The sequence below is a fragment of the Erpetoichthys calabaricus genome, chromosome 1 (assembly GCF_900747795.2).
Source record: "Erpetoichthys calabaricus chromosome 1, fErpCal1.3, whole genome shotgun sequence".
In the NCBI taxonomy this organism is placed as follows: domain Eukaryota; kingdom Metazoa; phylum Chordata; class Cladistia; order Polypteriformes; family Polypteridae; genus Erpetoichthys; species Erpetoichthys calabaricus.
In genome coordinates, this window is record NC_041394.2 from 347,671,073 (window position 1) to 347,690,133 (window position 19,061).

Consider the following 19,061-nt stretch of genomic DNA (forward strand, 5'->3'; position numbering starts at 1 on the left):
TTGCAGTCTACTAATTAATGGTACAAAGATGATTAAAATTAATTTAAAACTGCTACAAACCATAACTCCGCAGACCATAACCTAACATTAGAACTGATGCATCTTAAGATGGACCTGAATAAATGTCTACCAATAAGAAACAGTGAAGATAGAGTAGCACCATCTTCAGTCATTCTCTTTTGACCACATTCTGAATAGGGATACGCTAAAAAATTGGGCTTCATTCTGTTTCACTATCACTTTTCTTCACACTAGTTAGTAATGATATTCAGGACACCATCATTATGGACTTTTTCAAAAACAGAAGGCACTGTTTTGATACAAATGTGTTCATTTCAGATTTATTGTCGCATGGTGAAATGAAAGTCCTATCTGCACACTTGGCCAACATGCACCACACTGTACTTGTCTGGCAATCTGAATCTCACTTTGTGGGTTATGAAATATTTAACACAACAAAATATAACAGGAAGTGTTGAGCAAAACTAAGGATTAAATTTGTTTCATATGTGGTGTAGCAACCATGACAACTAATTAAAAAGATTTTTTTTTTGGTGTGGGGGTGGAAAGAAAAACATTGCTTTTTAAAGGTTTGGCAACACCATACACCCCTTTTGGACCTGGACATTTATCAAAAAAAGAGACAAAATAAAGAAATTAAAAAAAAAAAAAAACAGTAATGGCGTACTGCATGATAACATGCAGTGAATACACTTGACTTGAGCATTCATAGTTTTTCTCCTCTTTCTCTGCATGTTTAGCATTCATTTGCTCAGAGGTTGATGCACTTGCTGCTTTCTGAGCAACTCTTCTTTCCTCCACCCTAGCGGGCCATGTCTTCTCTTCTTTTGTCAGCATCTTTTCACGTTAAAATTGATTTAGTGTTTGTGTTGTAATTACTTAAAACGTTTTCTTTAATTTTTCACTTAAGCTGGCACTTAAGTGTTCAATCTGCCTCAAGAATGATTTAAGATATGAAGAGGCAGGGGAAGTGATGGCGAAGGTGATAGGGATGAGAACGGCACCTGTACACATGCGCGCACGGCACCCTGCTGGTCACTGGCGAGAGTTGATTCTACAATAAAATAAAATAAAAATAAAAAGAGGAATAACCTTGGAGGTCAATCATCACCCCGAAAGCAGATAGTAGATGTCACATAGTATGTGTGTACCAAATTTCAGGTCAATAGGTCAAACGGTTTGTGAGCTACCAGTGATTTAAAATAGTGGACAGACAAACGGACAGCCACGGTAGTGTATTATATATAAAGAAAAGTGCCATTTGTAAATTTAACATGGCCAAACACAACCTATGACATGACAATATAGTACTATCAAACTGTAATCCAAATTAGAGGAAATTGTCTGTGGTGTTAAACGAGATCCTATTTTTGAAAGTGATATTTTAACTTTGTGTATGCTGATAAAGGAAAGTTCCCTAATCTGAATTGTAGTCCCTGTTGGCACAGGCACTGCCACATGGGTGCAGGTGAGTTGAAAATATTGGGGGTTAAAAGAGATTTTATAATATATTAAATTAATTATAATTTCAATGTTTTGTTTATATTGTGTTGTTTATTTATTATCCTGTGTCATTATATTATGTAAATCCCTTTGTGTTTTGTGGGTGCAACCCTAAGAGGAAGGACCACCCCTACCTTTACCTCAGAGACCAGAGAGGAGGTCCTTCAATGGTTTACTGACATTTCATGACAGCTGTATTGCATCTAAGCTAGCACCCGGTTTTGGGCCTTTGAAAGCCTTAGCCTGGAGTTGGGATCTATCTTTAGGTTGGCTTGTGAAATTCCAGGTCTGGTTTGTGCATCTTTTGCCTCTTCTCAGTATGTTTTTGTTGCCGATTTATAATGGTTTGGAGGTAAGAGAGCACTGCATAGGAATATATCAACACCTCATGGTGGGAGAAGCATCATGGTTTAGAGTTGATTTGCTTCTTCGGGGCCTGGGCAGCTTGCTAGCATCAAAGGATCACTGTATACAAAATCTTTTCAAGAAACCTGGTAGAAGAATGTCTAGGTAATGTAAGCTGAACGTCTGATGAGACATGACAATATGCTAAAGCAAAGGAAGAAATCAATGACCGAAAGGCTTAAGCAGATGGAAATTGGTGTTCTGGAAATCCAGAATATACAACTCAATGAAAATGGAGAAGCTGTGGCGTGACATGAAGACAAATGATCAGGAAAAGAATCCCCAAGATGTCAAGGAACTGAAAAAAATGTGGAAGGGAGGAACAGGCTAAAATTCAAAACTGATCAGCAGCAGGAAATGTTTGGGAGGGTCATCAAATTACTAAACATGGGGTAACAGACTGGAATGTAAATGTTTAAGCTGAACAACAAGAAGTCTAACATTCATTATTTGTCTAAGACGATTGTGTTTGTCTATTTTGGTGATGTAATTGAAGATCAGACTACATTGTTAGGAGGAATTAATGCAGAAATCCTGGGAATTCCAAAGGGTTCAGTAACATTCTTGCAATTACACAATTGTGGAGAACACTACACTGAGGACAGGCTTAGAATGTTTGCATAAAGCTACAATGGCAGAACAGCAAATTGCTAAACCTTATAACATCATATATGAGCTTTCAAACTACATTAATTACACAATAAAATGTATCAATTTAACTCAATTACTAAGTTTCTCTTAAAAGAACAATACTGCCTCACCTCACACCTGTTTTTATTTTTCACTTACTTTTTCTAGTGTTCTTTGTAGGTGGTAGAAGATGTTCCCATGTTCTAAGAGACTGAATTTTTTCAGTTCCCTCTATGTCAGACTGTAATGATTCAGACTTCATATTGACAGAAGACTCCAGAGATGAAGAGTGTTGAGAGGTGACTGACCTGGTAACTGAAACATTTTCACATCCATAATGAAGGTCTTCTTCCTTGACACCCTTCACACTTGTATGGATGTCAGTCGCTCTGCTGACACAAACCTCTTCAGCCTCTTCTTTAATGCCTACAGACCCCACTTCACAGTCCTCCACCTTAATGCCCAGGGTCTCCTGTTTAGGGTGGACACACTTCAATTCAGAGTCCTCCTCCTCCTTAACATTTATGGTCATGTTCTCCATGATACTCATGTGAGCCTCACAGGTCTCCTCTTTCACATCCATTTAAACATTACAGTAAAAAGCAGCCTTCTCTCACTCTGTGGAAAAGAAAAACAGGATTTAATTCCATTAATATTACACTATTAAGACCTAAGAATATTTGACAAAATCTCATTACTCCTCATCTCTCTCTCTCTACTATAATTCTAATATATTATAATATATATTATATATCTCGCTTTCTCTCTCGCTAAAAAATACAACGTCTGTCTGACTGCTTTTCACGAGAGAACTACTTATTGGATTTAGATCAGGTTTTTTTTCTATGATTTGCTTGAACATTCTGGTTGATTTTGCGACTTCTGTCATCGCGCCAAGTATAATAGTTTGTTTGCAGTACCGATTTATTTACACAAATCGGTGAAAGACGCAGCGGACCAAGGGGCGGGTCCCTCCTCATTCACGCAACAACCTTGGGACATATCTTACATCAGCTTAGCTAGTGAACAAAACAACTACCTAACAGATTTAGATTGGGTTTTTTTTTTCTGGAATTTGCTTGAACATTCCAGTTGATTTTACAACTTTTCTCATCATGCTAAGAATCACAGTTTGGTTGCAGGAGTGATATATTCGCGCTAACCCGAGACAGAGGCTGCGGGCAGAAGGGAGGGTGAAGTATGACGTCAGGAGTGGGGAGTCAGTCTACCTCTGTCATTTGGAGTGTAACTTGCCTCCACTAAGCGAGTGATACCTTTTTGTCTATTGATTTTTAAAGTTTGTCCTGTTTCAGTAATACTCGGGCAGAGCCGTGGGGAATGGCTAGTATCAAATAAACTGCTAGTATCAAATAAATTTAAACATCTAGGATCAGCGGTAGCCCAAGATGGAAAAGTAGATGCTGAGATAACCCATGTACTGCAATGTGGATGTAAAAATTGGAAGATATCAGGAGTATTGTGTGATCAAAGAATTAAGGCAACGGTTAAAGGTGAGGTTTGTAAGATAGTGGCAAGAACAGCAATGATGCATGGACCCTAGACATGGGCATTAAAGGAGAAGAAGCTAGATGTGGCAGAAATGAGAATGTTGAGATGGATTTATCCAGATACAAAAAAAGGACAAAATAAGAAATGAGACAATCAGAGGTACAGCAAATGTAGGAAAGTACATGAAAGCAGGCTTAAGTGGTATGGACATGTAATCAGGAGAGACCATGAATTTGTGGGCAAAATTTGTGCTAGGTCAGGCTGACAGGTGTCATCAGTGACAGTGGCCTTTTCTGTTTGGTGCTAGGTTAGACAAAGTCCTGTGCCTGAAACCAATTTAAAACTGGTCAAAAAAGCTAATGCCCATTCACACCTGTACCTGCTGACCAAATCACAATGTTGACAACCCTAACCCTATGGAAGCAGTTAACATTCATCAAGCCAAAACAACAACTCCTCTACACTGCACAGGATTGGCAGCTAATTGTAGATCTAGGCAAGGAACTAAAGTTTCCAGTACATATTGCAGTACCACCATTGTAGCCAGACGACATCATTTTATCAGAGGCCTCACAACAGCTAGTCCTGATAGAATTAACAGTGCCCTGGGAAGAACACATAAAGGAGGCATTTGAGAGGAAGCTTGCCAAGTGCCAGGGACCACTGGAAGATTGCCAGAAACAGGGTTGGTGGGCACACTGCCACTCAGTGGAGGTAGGCTTAAAGAGGCCTTGCTGGATATTCTCTGAGCCAGTCCTGGAGGGCCGCAGAGGCTGCAGGTTTTTGCTCCAACCCAGTTGCTTAATTAGAAAACAATCCTTGCCAATAATTTAATTTTATGGCTTGTTAGTGCTTTAACTCTGCCATATCAGGCCATTCTCATATCCTAGATGTTCTTCCCCTTTGTAAGGATATCATCCAAATCATTTGAAGGCTAAAATGGATGAGTAATACTGAATTTTTCAATTTTTTCTCTTTACTTTCCTTCCAAGTATTTAATTAAACCCAATAGTGCATGATGAATACAAAGGGGTGTAAATGGTAACAAGCTAAATGAAGAAAAGCTGCTTTCTTTTGTCATTTGAATCTTATTGCTAATAAAAAGCCATAAAAAACCAAGAGTACAGCTGTTTAAGACTAAAACAAGCAATAAGGGTTCAGAATCGTAACGAGTGTGACAACTAAAGTGAAGCACATGTGTTACTTGAGCAATAAGTGTTTCTTATTAAGCAACTGGGTTGGAAAAAAAACCTGCAGCCACTGTGGCCCTCCAGGAATGACTTTGCCCACCCCTGATCTACACCCTGTTCGACAAGTGGGCCATTGAGGAGGTCAGCCATCAGGACAGCAATGGAGGCAGCAAAGAGATCTCCAGGTGGCTGTGGAATAGGAGGGTTGATCAGTGGTTTAATGCTGCTGGGACCTAGGCGATGAAACATGATGTTCTGAGACCTGAAACACACAATGAATCCAGGAACACTGAAGATGCATCCCAGCACATCCATAGGATGTATCTTTTACCGGGAAAAAAAACCTTTTTAATCATTAGAAGTATCAGAATGCTTGCTCTGTTGAGCTGTGAACTTCCCGTCTGCAGAAGTAAATAGCTTACTGAGCGGAGCTGAGCTCTAATGACATCCTTCACTGCACTGCCAATACTGGGATGGACGTTAATAGTGAAAATATATATATATTTTTTTTTGTTTAAAATTAGACCACTGGTGTTTCTTTATGAGAGGCATTAGCTCTCTGGAAATGTGTTCTTTTCAATTGCGGCATTTTAATTAACCTGAATTTAAATAAAAAGGCATTATCCCTCCCCTGCATGCAATATGACAGTTAAAAGATTACACGAGAACAAAAAGGATAAGCTAGCTCTTTACTGACGGGTTCACGTGGTATTACAAACGGGAAGCTTATGACAGAAATATCAAGTTGTGGGAAGCTTGATCTGTGCAGTCCATCATCTTTTGTCGCCACGCTGAAAGGATTTTCACCGGACAGAAGACATACTCTTCCGACCGGAAGCTTCAAAGTGTTGGCCGTAGGTGTCCATTCTTAAATACAGGTTGCTCCATGTGCAGGCTCTTGGCTCCGATCCAAACAAGGACAGGACAGTACTCAAACCCCACCTTCAAACATACAGGAATAGCACAATGCCTACATACAGTTCTTATCCTCCCAACAAAGAAAGGTTTTTTTTGTGCTGACAGAAGACAGAAATATACTAGTCTGTCTTTAGGCTGAAAATTCAATTCTCCAGCTGTCTGTAGCTCTGTAGCAATTCTAAATACTGATGCTGTGCCCTGTGTGCCATACTAGGTCGGCCTGTATGAATGAAGAACAGTGACATTAAACTTAAATAAAAAGTTTAATGTAAAAAATCCTGTAATAGTATAACAACTGGATTCCCATATTGTATTTGTTTAATATAAAATACATTACTTGCATTTTAATGACAACTTAGTAGAAACAAATTATTGTTACCCCTTGTTATGTCAATGTAAACATCCATCCATTCATTCATTCCCTGAACCTGCTTATTCATGGCAGCTGGAGCCTACCCAAACAATCATCATGTGCAAGGAAGAAACAACACATGGACAGGGCACCAGGCCATCACAGGATGGACCCACAGGCACATGCACATACTAGGGAATATGCCAACACATGTAACATGCATGTCATTTCAGAGAGAGGACATCAACATTGCATTATGTTTAATGGAAAAAAAACCCAGCAATTTCATAAGATATTGCTAACACACTCTTAATCATGCTGGAGGGATGGATAAAGCCTAGGGTTATTACTAACAGTAAGCACAACCCTAGAAATATTTGATACAATTTGTCCTCAAATAGTGACTGTGATGATATTCTTAATTAATTTGTTATGGTTGGCTGCTCTCTCTCTCCCTCCACATATGCTGTCTATCCTAGATGCCAGTAACTCAAGTACTTCAATTTTTGACTCTTTTAATCCACTTTCTCTTGAGGATATATGTTCTCAGATTAAGAAAATGAAGCCATCTTCTAGCTCCTCAGATGTTTTATCAACTTCCTTATTTTAAAAACTTCTAAACCTCTGTTGGCCCTAGCCTAGTATCTTATTAATTGCTCTCTGCACTCTGGTTGTGTCCCCAGTTATTTTAAAACATGCTGTTCATCCCCATTGAAAGAAAAAAAAACTAATTTTAAAAAACTATAGGCTCATCTCAAAACTGCCATTCTATTAAAGAATTTTAGAAATGGTTGTTGAGCAACAACTTGAGACAAACAAGATCTTGGGCCCTTTTCAATCAGGGTTTTGAAAGAAGCATTCCACAGAGACAACACTACTAAAAGTATCAAACGACGTACTAATTGCTGCAGATGACGACAAGAGCTCTATACTGGTATTGCTTGATCTTAGTTCATCTTTTGATACTGTTCATCGTAAAATCCTATTAGAATGGTTGTCCCACTCCATAGGTATCACTGGCTCAGCTTTAGCCTGGTTTTCATTGTATTTGGCTATTAGGATTTTATCAGTTCGTGTGGGCAAGTTTACGTCCATCAGAGCTTTGCTGTCTTGTGGGGTCTCACAGGGTTATATCCTTGGGCCTATTTCTTTTTTTCATTTTATATATATTTATTTTAGAATTACTAGGCACATTTATTTTAGAACATTCTAGACGAGAACAGGCCATTCACCCCAACAAAGCTCGCCAGTCCTATCCACTTATTTCTTCCATAAAAACATCAAGTCGAGTTTTGAAAGTCCCCAATGTCTTACTGTCTACCACATTACTTGGTAGCTTATTCCAAGTGTTTATTCTTCTTTGTGTAAAGAAAAACTTCCTAATGTTTGTGCGAAACTTACCCTTAACAAGTTTCCAACTGTGTCCCCATGTTCTTGATGAACTCATTTTAAAATAACAGTCTCGATCCACTGTACTAATTCCCTTCATAATTTTAAACACTTCAATCATGTCACTTCTTAATCTTCTTTTGCTTAAACTGCAAAGGCTCAGCTCTTTTAATCTTTCCTCATAATTCAATCCCTGAAGCCCTGGAATCAGCCTAGTCGCTCTTCTCTGGACCTTTTCTACTGCTGCTATGTCCTTTTTGTAGCCTGGAGACCAAAACTGCACACAGTACTCAAGATGAGGCCTCACCAGTGTGTTATAAAGGTTGAGCAGAACCTCCTTGGACTTGTACTCCACACATCAAGGCGCTATATAACCTAACATTCTGTTAGCCTTCTTAATGGCTTCTGAACACTGTCGAGAAGTCGATAGCTTAGAGTTCACTATGACTCCTAAATCCTTCTCATAAGGTGTACTCTCGATTTTCTGACCGCCTATTGTGTATTCAAACCTAACATTTTTACTTCCTATGTATAATACTTTACATTTACTGACATTAAATTTCATCTGCCACAAATCTGCCCAAGCCTGTATGCTATCCAAGTCCTTCTGTAATGATGTAACGTATTACAAATCATCTGCTAATCCACCTATCTTGGTATCATCTGCAAACTTAACCAGCTTGTTACTTATATTCCTATCTAAATCATTTATATATATTAAAAATAGCAGCGGCCCTAGCACTAACCTCTGTGGAACACCACTCTTAACATCGGCCAGTTCTGATGAGGTTCCTCGCACCATCACCCTCTGCTTCCTGTGTCTGAGCCAATTCTGTACCCATCTACAAACATCACCCTTAACTCCCACTTCTTTTAATTTGATGCCCAACCTCTCATGTGGCACCTTATCAAATGCTTTCTGAAAGTCCAAAAAAATAATATCATATGCTCCACTTTGATCGTGTCCTTTTGTTGCCTCCTCATAGAATTCCAGCATGTTAGTAAAACACAACCTCCCTCTTCTGAACCCATGCAGACTGTTCCTAGTAACTCCTGTCTTTGCCAGGTGTTGCTCAATCTTATCCTTAATAATTCCTTCCATTACTTTTCCTGTGATGCATGTTAAGATTACTGGCCTATAGTTGCTTGGGTTTGCCCTGTCACCCTTTTTATATAATGGGATGATATTTGCTATTTTCCAGTCCTTCGGAATCTCTCCAGTGCGCAGTGACTTCCTAAAAATGTGTGTCGAGGGTTTATATATGTACTCGCTAGCCTCCTTAAGAACTCGAAGGTAAATATTATCTCGTCCTGGTGATTTGTTTGATTTCAGCTTATTTAATCTGAGCAGCACTTCTCCCTCTACAATTTCCAAATCCCTCAGTACCTCCTTATTAGTCCCTGTTACCTCTGGGAGGTTATCCATTTGCTCACTTGTAAACACCTCAGAAAAATGTAAGTTTAGGGCATCCGCTATTTCACTGTCTGTATCTTTTAATTCCCCTTTACTATTTATGATGCACTTGACCTCCTCCTTGACTGTTCTTTTACTACTAAAATACTGAAAGAATCTCTTAGGGTCATCTTTCATCTTATCAGCTATATTCCTCTCTAACTGTCTTTTAGCCTCCCCGATATCCTTCTTAATGGTTGCCCTCATGTTCTCATACACTCTGCGATTCACTTTGCAGTCATTAGTCTTATATGCCTTATAAAGCAGTTTTTTTCCTTTGCAACTTTTTAAAATCTTTATTAATCTACTGTGGAGTTTTTTTTTTTAATTTCCTATTAATTCCAAATTTAGGTATGTATCTCTTCTGCATTACATGTAAAACATTTTTAAACCTGTTGCACTGCTCCTTGACTGTCTCCACAGTTAAAAGCTTATCCCAGTGTATCCTACATAGACTTTGTCACATCTGCTCAAAATTAGCCCTATCAAAGTTCAACTTAACAATTTTAGTCTTTGCATCTGCACTCTTACAAAATACTGAGAATTGTATTACATTATGGTCACTTGACCCTAGTGGTTCAATCACCTCTACACCACTCAATTCTATTTTGATTATTACAGAATACTAAATCCAGACAGGCTTCACCCCTTGTTGGTGCTTTAACATGATGTGTTAGAAAACAGTCACTGATTACTTCTAAAAACTCCTGCTCTTGTGCTCATCCATCTGCAAGGTTATCCCAGTTAAAATTTGGATAATCAAAGTCCCCCATGAATATCTCCCTGTAAACTTGCCTTTTTGATATTACTAAAAAGATGTGTGTTGAAATTACTGTCTGAATTGGGTGGTCTATAACACACTCCTAAATATGCTACCATTAGCTCATAATATCAGTTCCTTTAAGGATAGTTCTAATTGTTTCTATGTCAATGACATCCAGTTATATTGTTCTTTTACAAACCAACAACTATACAAGTTTGCTTTTCTTGTAGATTGTCTGACAGAGATTAATAGATAGCTCTTAGCCAACAACTTAAAGCTAAATTCTCAGAAAACAGTGCTTTTAATTTTTGCCCCTTTGACCACACAGTCAAATTTGTGAGCTGGAATGTTAAAGGTCTCAATCACGAATTAAACAGAAAGAAAGTATTCTCTCACCTAACAGGTCTAAACAGTAAAATAGTATTTTTACAGGAGATCCACTTATTAAGCAAGGATCAGTTTCGGCCGCACAGATTGGACTGGCCAATTATTCCATTCCAGCTTTATAAAGAAAACTAGAGGTGTGGGAAGTCTTATACATAGAACAACCTCATTTGTAGTACCAGATGTAGTATCTGATCCTGAAGGGCGATATGTGACCATTACGGGTAGTTTATTTTTAACTGTAAAAAAGAAATTTGATAAATATCTACGCGCCCAATGTGGATGATAGGGACTTCATTCAAAACATATTTGCATCCATTACCAATTCTTCTATAATACGCTACCGTGACTGTTCGTTTGTCTGTCCAGGATTTTAAATCACCTGTAGATCGCAAACCATTTTTACCTATTGACTTGAAATTTGGTACACATATACTACATGACGTCTACTATCCGCTTTCGGGGTGATGATTTTATTACTCTTTTCATTTTTATTTTATTATAGAATCAACTCTCGGCAGTGCACAGCAGGGCGCATGTGTACGGGCACCGTTCTCATTCCCTATCACCTTCGCTAATCATTCTTGAGGCAGATTGAAGACTTAATTGCCAGATTAAGTGAAAAATTAAAGAAATCGTACTAAGTAATTGCAACACAAAAACTAACAATCAGTTTTAACACGAAAAGATGCTGACGAAAGAAGAGAAGCAGCGGGCCGCTAGGGTGGAGTACAGAAGAGCTGCTCAGGAAGCAGCAAGCACATCAACCTCTAAGCAAGTGAATGCTAAATGTACAGAGAAAAAGAATGAAAACTAGGAATGCTCAAGTCAAGATGTATTCACTGCACGTTATAAAATTATAATGGCTCGTGACTTTGTGTTTTAAATCCAGACCTAGATAAGTCTTCTGCCACAGGGGCGATGACATCTAACACTGCAAAAACAAGTACACAATTTGTAACTGATCACAACTTATCAGACCCCTGGAGATTCCCAAACTCAAACTCAAGAGCATATTCCTTCTACTCACCGGTGCATCGCTACTACTCAAGAATTAATTATTTCTTTATAGATAACAATTTCTTGACTATGATTAAATCTTGTAAGTACGACGCTATTGTTGTCTCCAAACACGCCCCTTTGATCATGGAGCTTAAATCACTATGCTCCACATACCTATCTTGCAGATGGTGTCTTAACCCACTTTTATTAGCAGGCAAGAAGTGTACAAAATTTATATCCAAGAAAATCGATTATATTTTTCTTAAGAGACAAATACACCCTCAGAGCACTCTGCAGGAATACTCTGGGAAACTCTGAAGACGTTCTTAAGAGGACAGATTATTTCATATCTTTCCCACAAAAATAAATCTGAAACCAAGAAGGCATCAGAGCTAATCAGTGAAATTACCAGAATAGATCAAGAACATGCCAGTTGTCTGAATGACGCACTTCATAGGAAGAGACAGGTTTTGCACGCAGAAATCAACCTCTTGACAACAAAGAAACAGAATAACTAATTTTGAAATCACGTCATCATTACTATGAACATGGAGAGAAAGCTAATTAGATCTTAGCTCAACAAATCCATAAGAAAGAAGTTCGCAATGCAATCCCAGCAATTACCAACACAAATGGAGACAATATCATTGACCATAAAAATATAATGCACACATTTAGAGACTACTAGATGTCCTTATATTCTACTCAGTTTAAAGAAGACACGACACAACATAATGCATTTCTGGATGCATTACAGATACCAAAACTAGATACTCTCAGTGCAGAGGAATTGGATAGACCTCTGGCACTATCAAAATTACTAGATGCTGTAAACTCACTTCAGAATGGGAAAGCATGGCTACCCTGTCGAATTTTATTAAAAAAAGTTCAATTAAGCTAGCCCCCCTTTTATTACCAACACTTACAGAAGCTAGAGACAATAAATTTCTACCTCAAACTTTTCACCAAGCATTAATTAGCATCTTTCCTAAGCAAAATAAGAACTAATTACAATGGGCATCATAGAGACCAATATCACTTCTAAATAATGATGCTATGATTCTCGCCAATGTCTTTGCTAGAAGGATTGAGAAAGTGCTTCCTTCAGTAATATCACAAGACCAAACTGGATTTATTAAAAGGCAGACACTTATCTTCCAATCACATTCACCCACAAAGTCTAACACCCCGGAGATGATGATATAGTTGGATGCACAAAAAGCATTTGATATGGATGAATGCAACTACCTTTTCACTGCATTGGAAAAATTTGAGTTTGAGCCAAACATATGTGCATAGATCAAACTACTGTATACCAGTCCAGAAGCTTCAGTTTGTACTAAGAACATTATTTCAGACTACTTTAAGTTGGGTCTTGAAACTCGAAAAAAATTGATCATAAAATCAGACCCTGACTTATATGCCCATTCAAAAATACACTTTTTTTTTTTTTTAAACATTGTTTTGCCTCCTTCCAGTCTCGCACCAGTTTCAAAGACACATCGAATTTTGTTGCAACACTGTTGTTACCAATTTCTTTCGCCACTTCAACAACTTTAAAACCTGCTTCATATTTTCTTTTGATCGAACGTTCCATCGTAGATAAGGGATGCTCTTATGATAAAGGTGAATGAGAGTGTGAGATACAAAAAACACTAAACAGTGCAAACGTCGCTTCGGAATTGTTTGGGTATTACCGTGTGGTCACATAGGCAAAATGCATAGAGAAAAAGAAAAAAAAAAAAAAGACAGTGCTCTGTGGTTACTCTCTCAGGTGGGCATTAGCATATCATAATCTCTTTGACCAATAGCGTGAGTTTTCCACGTTCAACTTTTACGACCGACATTATAAAATACCGGAAATTATACGGCAAAATCAAGCCCCAACTTATCCAAGGGAGAACTTAAACGCGAGTATATAGGATACTTCAAACTAGAATGTGGTACCAGACAAGGATGCCCCTTCTCACCACTGCTTGTTGCAATCGCCATTAAACCACTGGCTTATGAGATAAAGGGGATTATCAGAGAAGAAGGACGTGAACAGAAAATTTCACTATATGCAGATGATTTGGTATTATATATATCAGAGCCACAAAATAATGTGTCTGCAGCCCTAACAGAATTTCAAAAGATTTCTGGTCTCAGAATTAATTTGAATAAAAGTGTGCTCTATCCAGTGACCTCTCTAGCACACAATATTAGATTGGACACTTTCCCTTATCACCACAGATCAGTTTAAATACCTACGGGCAAACATCACAAGTAAACATAAAGCTCTTTATCAACAAGATTTTGCTGTCTACATATAAAATTAAGCAAGACCTGCATAGATGGTCTACCCTTTATCTCACTTTAGCTGGAAGAATTAACACTGTCAAGATGAATATCCTTCCTAAGCTGCTTTTTCTATTTCAAAGCATTCTGATATACATCAATAAATCATTTTTTAAAGAAGTTAGATTCAATCATAACCTCATTTCAATTCGCCTACCGCTCCAACCGTGCCACAGAGGATGCCATATCTATTGCACTCCATTTTTCATTGGAACATCTGGAGAATAGAGACGCTATGGTCCGCATGTTGTTTGTTGATTTTAGTTCGGCTTTTAATACCATCATCCCTCAGAATTTGATCAGCAAACTGGGCCCATTGGGACTGGGCATACCTCTGCAAAACTGGATATTGGACTTTCTAATGGATAGGCCACAGTACGTACGGGTAGGAAAGAATAAATCAGATACCATCTCCTTGAGCACAGGTTCTCCACAGGGGTGTGTTCTAAGTCCCCTCCTCTTCACGCTCATGACCCACGATTGTTGTGCCAAGTTCAGCACAAACCAAATTATTAAGTATGCGGACGACACAACAGTGGTGGGTCTCATTCAAGGTGATGGGGAAGGGGATTACAGAGAGGAGGTGAAGTCATTTGTGGAATGGTGTGATAAAAACAATCTGATACTGAATGTCGAAAAAACAAAAGAACTGGTGATCGACTTCAGGAAGAAACAGCTGATACACATCCCGGCCTACATTAAGAACACTGCTGTGGAAATTGTGCAGTCTACTAAGTTCCTGGGAGTTAATGTGACGAACAACCTCACCTGGTCCCTGCACACCCCCTCCGTCATCAAGAAAGCTCACCAGCGCTTGATCTTTCTGCGGAGGCTAAAGAGGGCCCATCTCAGTAAGTCAGTCCTCACCATAGAGAGCGTGCTAACCAGCAGCAGCTCTCTGTGGCAGGAGAGCTGCAGCGCTTCGGACTGGAAAGCACTGAGGAAAGTGGTGAGGGCTGCGGAGAGGATCATTGGAGCCCCGTTGCCAAATGTACAAGATTTGGCAAAACAACGCTGTCTGGCCAGAGCTGTGCGGATTTCTAGAGACCCTACTTATCCTGCCTCTGAACTCTTTTCCCTCATGCCCTCAAGCAGAAGGTACCGCAGCCTGAAATGTAGAACTACCAGGTTTAAAAACAGTTTTTTTCCTACTGCCGTTCGTCTTTTAAATGAAGCATTTTAGTATTTTATTGTAGGCTGATTTTAACTATGTGTTTTTATTAATGTCTTGTGCATCGTATTTTCGTTCTGCAGCACATCTTGGATGTTCTGCTAAATGACAAATAAAATTGAATTGATTGATTGATTGATTTATTTGGAATTCAAAACATCCACATATCCAAAGGGCAACCCTACAAAGACCAAAGGCAGAAGGTGGCATGGCTCTACCTAACTTTCAGTTTTATTACTGGACAGCAAATATACAAGCTATAAAAACCTGGACATTGACAAAAACAGATAAACATACACAACCCAATTGTGCTTCATTCACTCAGGATACGGAACTAATGTAGGAAGTACTTCAAGATAGGGAAGCTTTTATCTGTGGTACCTCTGAACAATAACCATCTTTACCACCCTCTCGAACGTACACAGTTTTTAATGTCTGGAAAACATTGTGGATTAAATCATTTAGAGATCTGCACATAGACAACGTCTTTGCATCCTATGAACAATTACACTCCAAATTTAACCTAACGCACTTCTTTCACTACCTTCAGATTAGAAACTTTGCTAACCAAAACGTGCACAATTTTCCTCACTTCCCACCTACTTCTATTCCAGAAAAAATATTGATCAGACTTTAGGACTCAGACAGTATTTCTGTAATATATATATATATATATATATATATATATATATATAAACATTTTAAAGCTCAACCCTTTCAAAGATCCCAGAGTATAGTGGGAAAAGGATCTCTTACTCAATATCTCAGAAGAGGAGTGGAAAGTAGCAATGCACAGAATTCACTCTAGCTCCATATGTACAAAGCATACAATTTTTCAACTTAAATCATCTATCGCAGGAATCTGTCTTGTTTAAAATTGTCCAAAATGTTACTAGTGCAAATTCCAACCTGTGAACGTTGCAATCAAGTTCCAGCCTCATTGGGTTATATGTTTTAGGCGTGCACTAAATTAACATAATTTTGGAACAAAATCTGTAGATGCCTTTCAGACAGCCTTAGTGTCCCAATCTCTCCTATCCACTAACAGCTGTGTTTGGTGGGCTCACAGAAGCGCTTAAAGTGGAAAAGAACAAACAAACTCATATTATTCCTGTCTTATTCTTTTTGCAATAACTTCCAATAGAATTCAGGATACAATATAAAATTCTCATACTCATTTATAGAGCCCTTCATCATCAGGCTCCTCAATACATTGTGGATCTCCTGCACCATTACACCACTAGTGCAGCCCCGAGATCCAGCCAACAAGGCCTAATTTCTGTCCTCCACTACAAACTGAAAAAACGGGGAGGTAGGGTTTGGGGGCTTAGAATCAAGCATCTGAATCTGTTGCTCCTAGACTGTGAAACAGTCTTCCTCCTGCAATGAGATCGGTGCAATCCGTTGAACAGTTTAAAGCCCAGCTTAAGTCTTACATGATTCTGGGTAATTTTTGTTTGTCTTTATTATAACTTTTGTTCTTTTATTTTATTGTACAGCACTTTTTGACACCTGTCTGAGAAAAGCGCTTTATACAGACATTTTTACTTACTTCATGCTGAGGAAAAGAAAGCAAGGGCCTCAAGAATAAATGGTGCATACGCCCATTTCCACGCTCACTTCGAGATGTATAAAAACTAAATGTGGCGTAAAGCCTCGCACATTTTCATGACAGCGTTCCCCCTTTCCATACGCACGTTTCTGCTTGGTTTTGCAAACCGCCAGCACCCACTGTCAAAGCAGTGCTACTGTTTCTGCGGTTGGCTTTTCTTTTTTAGTCACACATCTATGATGCGGGTTTTATCAAATACACCAAAATTAATTGCATATCATTTACAAATATAAGGAACTTGACTGTAATCATTCTGTAACATAATGGTGCACGGAATGGTCAAATTACTCCAACTACCATAGCTGCTTTAGCATTGTTAGAAGACATTGCAAATGGAAGAATTAGAAGACAGAGCATATTATAAATGATGATGACTGGCTTCTAAGCAAATTTTGATTTCCAAGAGCTCTCCTTTTGGTGCTGTGTGCTGAGCTGGTGCCGGCTTTACAAAGGCAGACTTTGAGGAATTGTGCTCTACCTGCTCCTTTGTAAGTTCTGTCCACTGTTGGGCTTTGAGCCACAGGAGCTTTTCAACATGGCCTGGCTGACTCAGTCATCACTGAGTTGCACCATGCCAGCTCTATAGGATGGTATTAACCGCTTGCCATCTAGATAATAAGATTTCCTTACACTTTAGTTGAACTGGGAAACATCAAAGCACAATTTGCGGCAATGTTGGGTTTTCCAAATGTAATCGGAGTGGTCAACTGCAAGCACATTGCAATAGCAAGGGACCTGGACAAGTTACATCAGCCACAGATGAATCACCAAAAGAACGGGATGGTAAAACATCATATATTGCTGGAGAGCCTATAAAATCAGCAGCTCTACACAGTTGCAACGTGCATTTTCCAACTAATGAAGCAAAAGGCAAGCAGTCCTTTTAAGGATAAAGAGCAGAGAGAATTGATTTGTTGTGACACTCGGTGCTGACACTACACTATAAAGGCGCCTTCAGAGAATTTGCTTATATAAATAGAAAGTGTTTCCATTCTATTAATGTGCTGCTCAATAGTGCACAGAAAGTGTGTTGCATTGTGCAGGTATGTAGCATGTTGCATATATAATGTGGCACACAATCGTACCTGAAGAGATGCGCTATGATGAACCTGACCCTGACACACCAAATGATCAGCCAAATCAGACAGCATTACAACTTTGTTGGAGTGTAATTAGCAAAATGTAAAAACAGGCATTCAGATGCAGCATTTATTTTTAACCAATTCATTTAATTTGTGGTCAGTATTACATAGGAACACAAGTGCTGTACTTAGTTCATTGGCCACATCTCTTATAGCATCCACTATTGCATTTTGCGACTCCAGAACAGCATCTGTCATCACACGGCCAGATGGTCTCACAGCAGTTTCCGAGGCAGAGGTGTGTGCGCAGCCAGCTCCCGAAGACGTGCTTGGCACACCAGCTCCATCTGGTCATTGACACGGGGGTCAGTTTTTATAGTATTTTCTGAAACAGAATGAACAGACGGTGGGCTGTGATTCGCTTTTCACGTCAACTTTGATATCTGACCACTTTTCATTGCAGGCACTGTGCGACTTTCTGAACTTGAACTTTCGAGCGTCTCCGCCACGTTTCTGTTGGTTATACCACTGCGTAAGACTACAAATAGTACGTTTTTTCTTGTCTCCACTTTGCATTCACTGAAGTTCTTTTTTTCACGTGTCTTTTCCATTGTCTTTTAACCAAATACTGAACGAAAGGTGATATTTATATTGATTTGCATAATAAATATGCATAATTCTGGGAGGAGGCAGTAAGCACATGTACGTGTGTTAAATTTCATGTTCATTGGGATTTAACATTTCTTTTCACTGCCATGCTGATGATACACAGGTTTATATTCCCGTTTGTAACTCTGCAATGAATCAACTGCACAACTGTCTTTTTGAACTAAGATCCTGGATGGCTAATAATTTTCTTCATCTGAATCAAAATAAAACGAAGGTGCTTATAGTGGGTCCATCAGCTAAAGCCCACATTGGTCTTGGACTTCTCGGCTCTTTCTCTGTCTTTTGCAAACCTGAAGTCCACAATTTTGGGGTTATTTTTGACAGTAACCTCTCTTTTGAGAAACAGATTAATTCTGTAGTCAAGAGTTGCTTTTTCCAGCTTCGTCTTTTAGGTAAGATCAAGCCTTTTTTTTTATCTTTTAGGGATCTTGAGAAAGCTACTCATGCTTTTATCTTTTCTCGCCTTGATTACTGCAACTCGCTGTATTCTGGGATTAGCAAATCCCAGATACGCAGGTTACAGTTGGTCCAGAATGCTGCGGCTCGCTTTCTGGTTGGGGCAAGAAAGCCCGATTCTGTTTCTCCAATATTAGCTTCTTTACACTGGCTGCCTGTCAGTTTTTGAATTGATTTCTGAATCTTGTTACTAGTTTTTAAATCTTTACATGGGC

General features: G+C 38.8%; 4 protein-coding genes across 6 annotated transcripts in view; 2 read left to right on the top strand and 2 right to left on the bottom strand.

Annotated features, from left to right (window-relative positions):
• LOC114668454 (zinc finger protein 883-like) overlaps positions 1–19,061 on the top strand; it is a 492,666-nt gene that overhangs the window by 198,058 nt on the left and 275,547 nt on the right. The gene's annotated exons all lie outside the window — the stretch shown is intronic.
• Positions 1–19,061, top strand: part of LOC114668248 (zinc finger protein 345-like) — a 394,673-nt gene that overhangs the window by 198,016 nt on the left and 177,596 nt on the right. The gene's annotated exons all lie outside the window — the stretch shown is intronic.
• LOC114669347 (zinc finger protein OZF-like) overlaps positions 1–19,061 on the bottom strand; it is a 314,266-nt gene that overhangs the window by 75,779 nt on the left and 219,426 nt on the right. The gene's annotated exons all lie outside the window — the stretch shown is intronic.
• Positions 1–19,061, bottom strand: part of LOC114668418 (oocyte zinc finger protein XlCOF6-like) — a 34,143-nt gene that overhangs the window by 3,478 nt on the left and 11,604 nt on the right. Inside the window, exon 2 of the mRNA XM_028824178.2 lies at positions 2,719–3,177. Within this exon, the coding sequence (XP_028680011.2) occupies positions 2,719–3,142 (424 nt within the window). The 5' untranslated portion in view covers positions 3,143–3,177. The remainder of the gene's footprint in view (positions 1–2,718; positions 3,178–19,061) is intronic.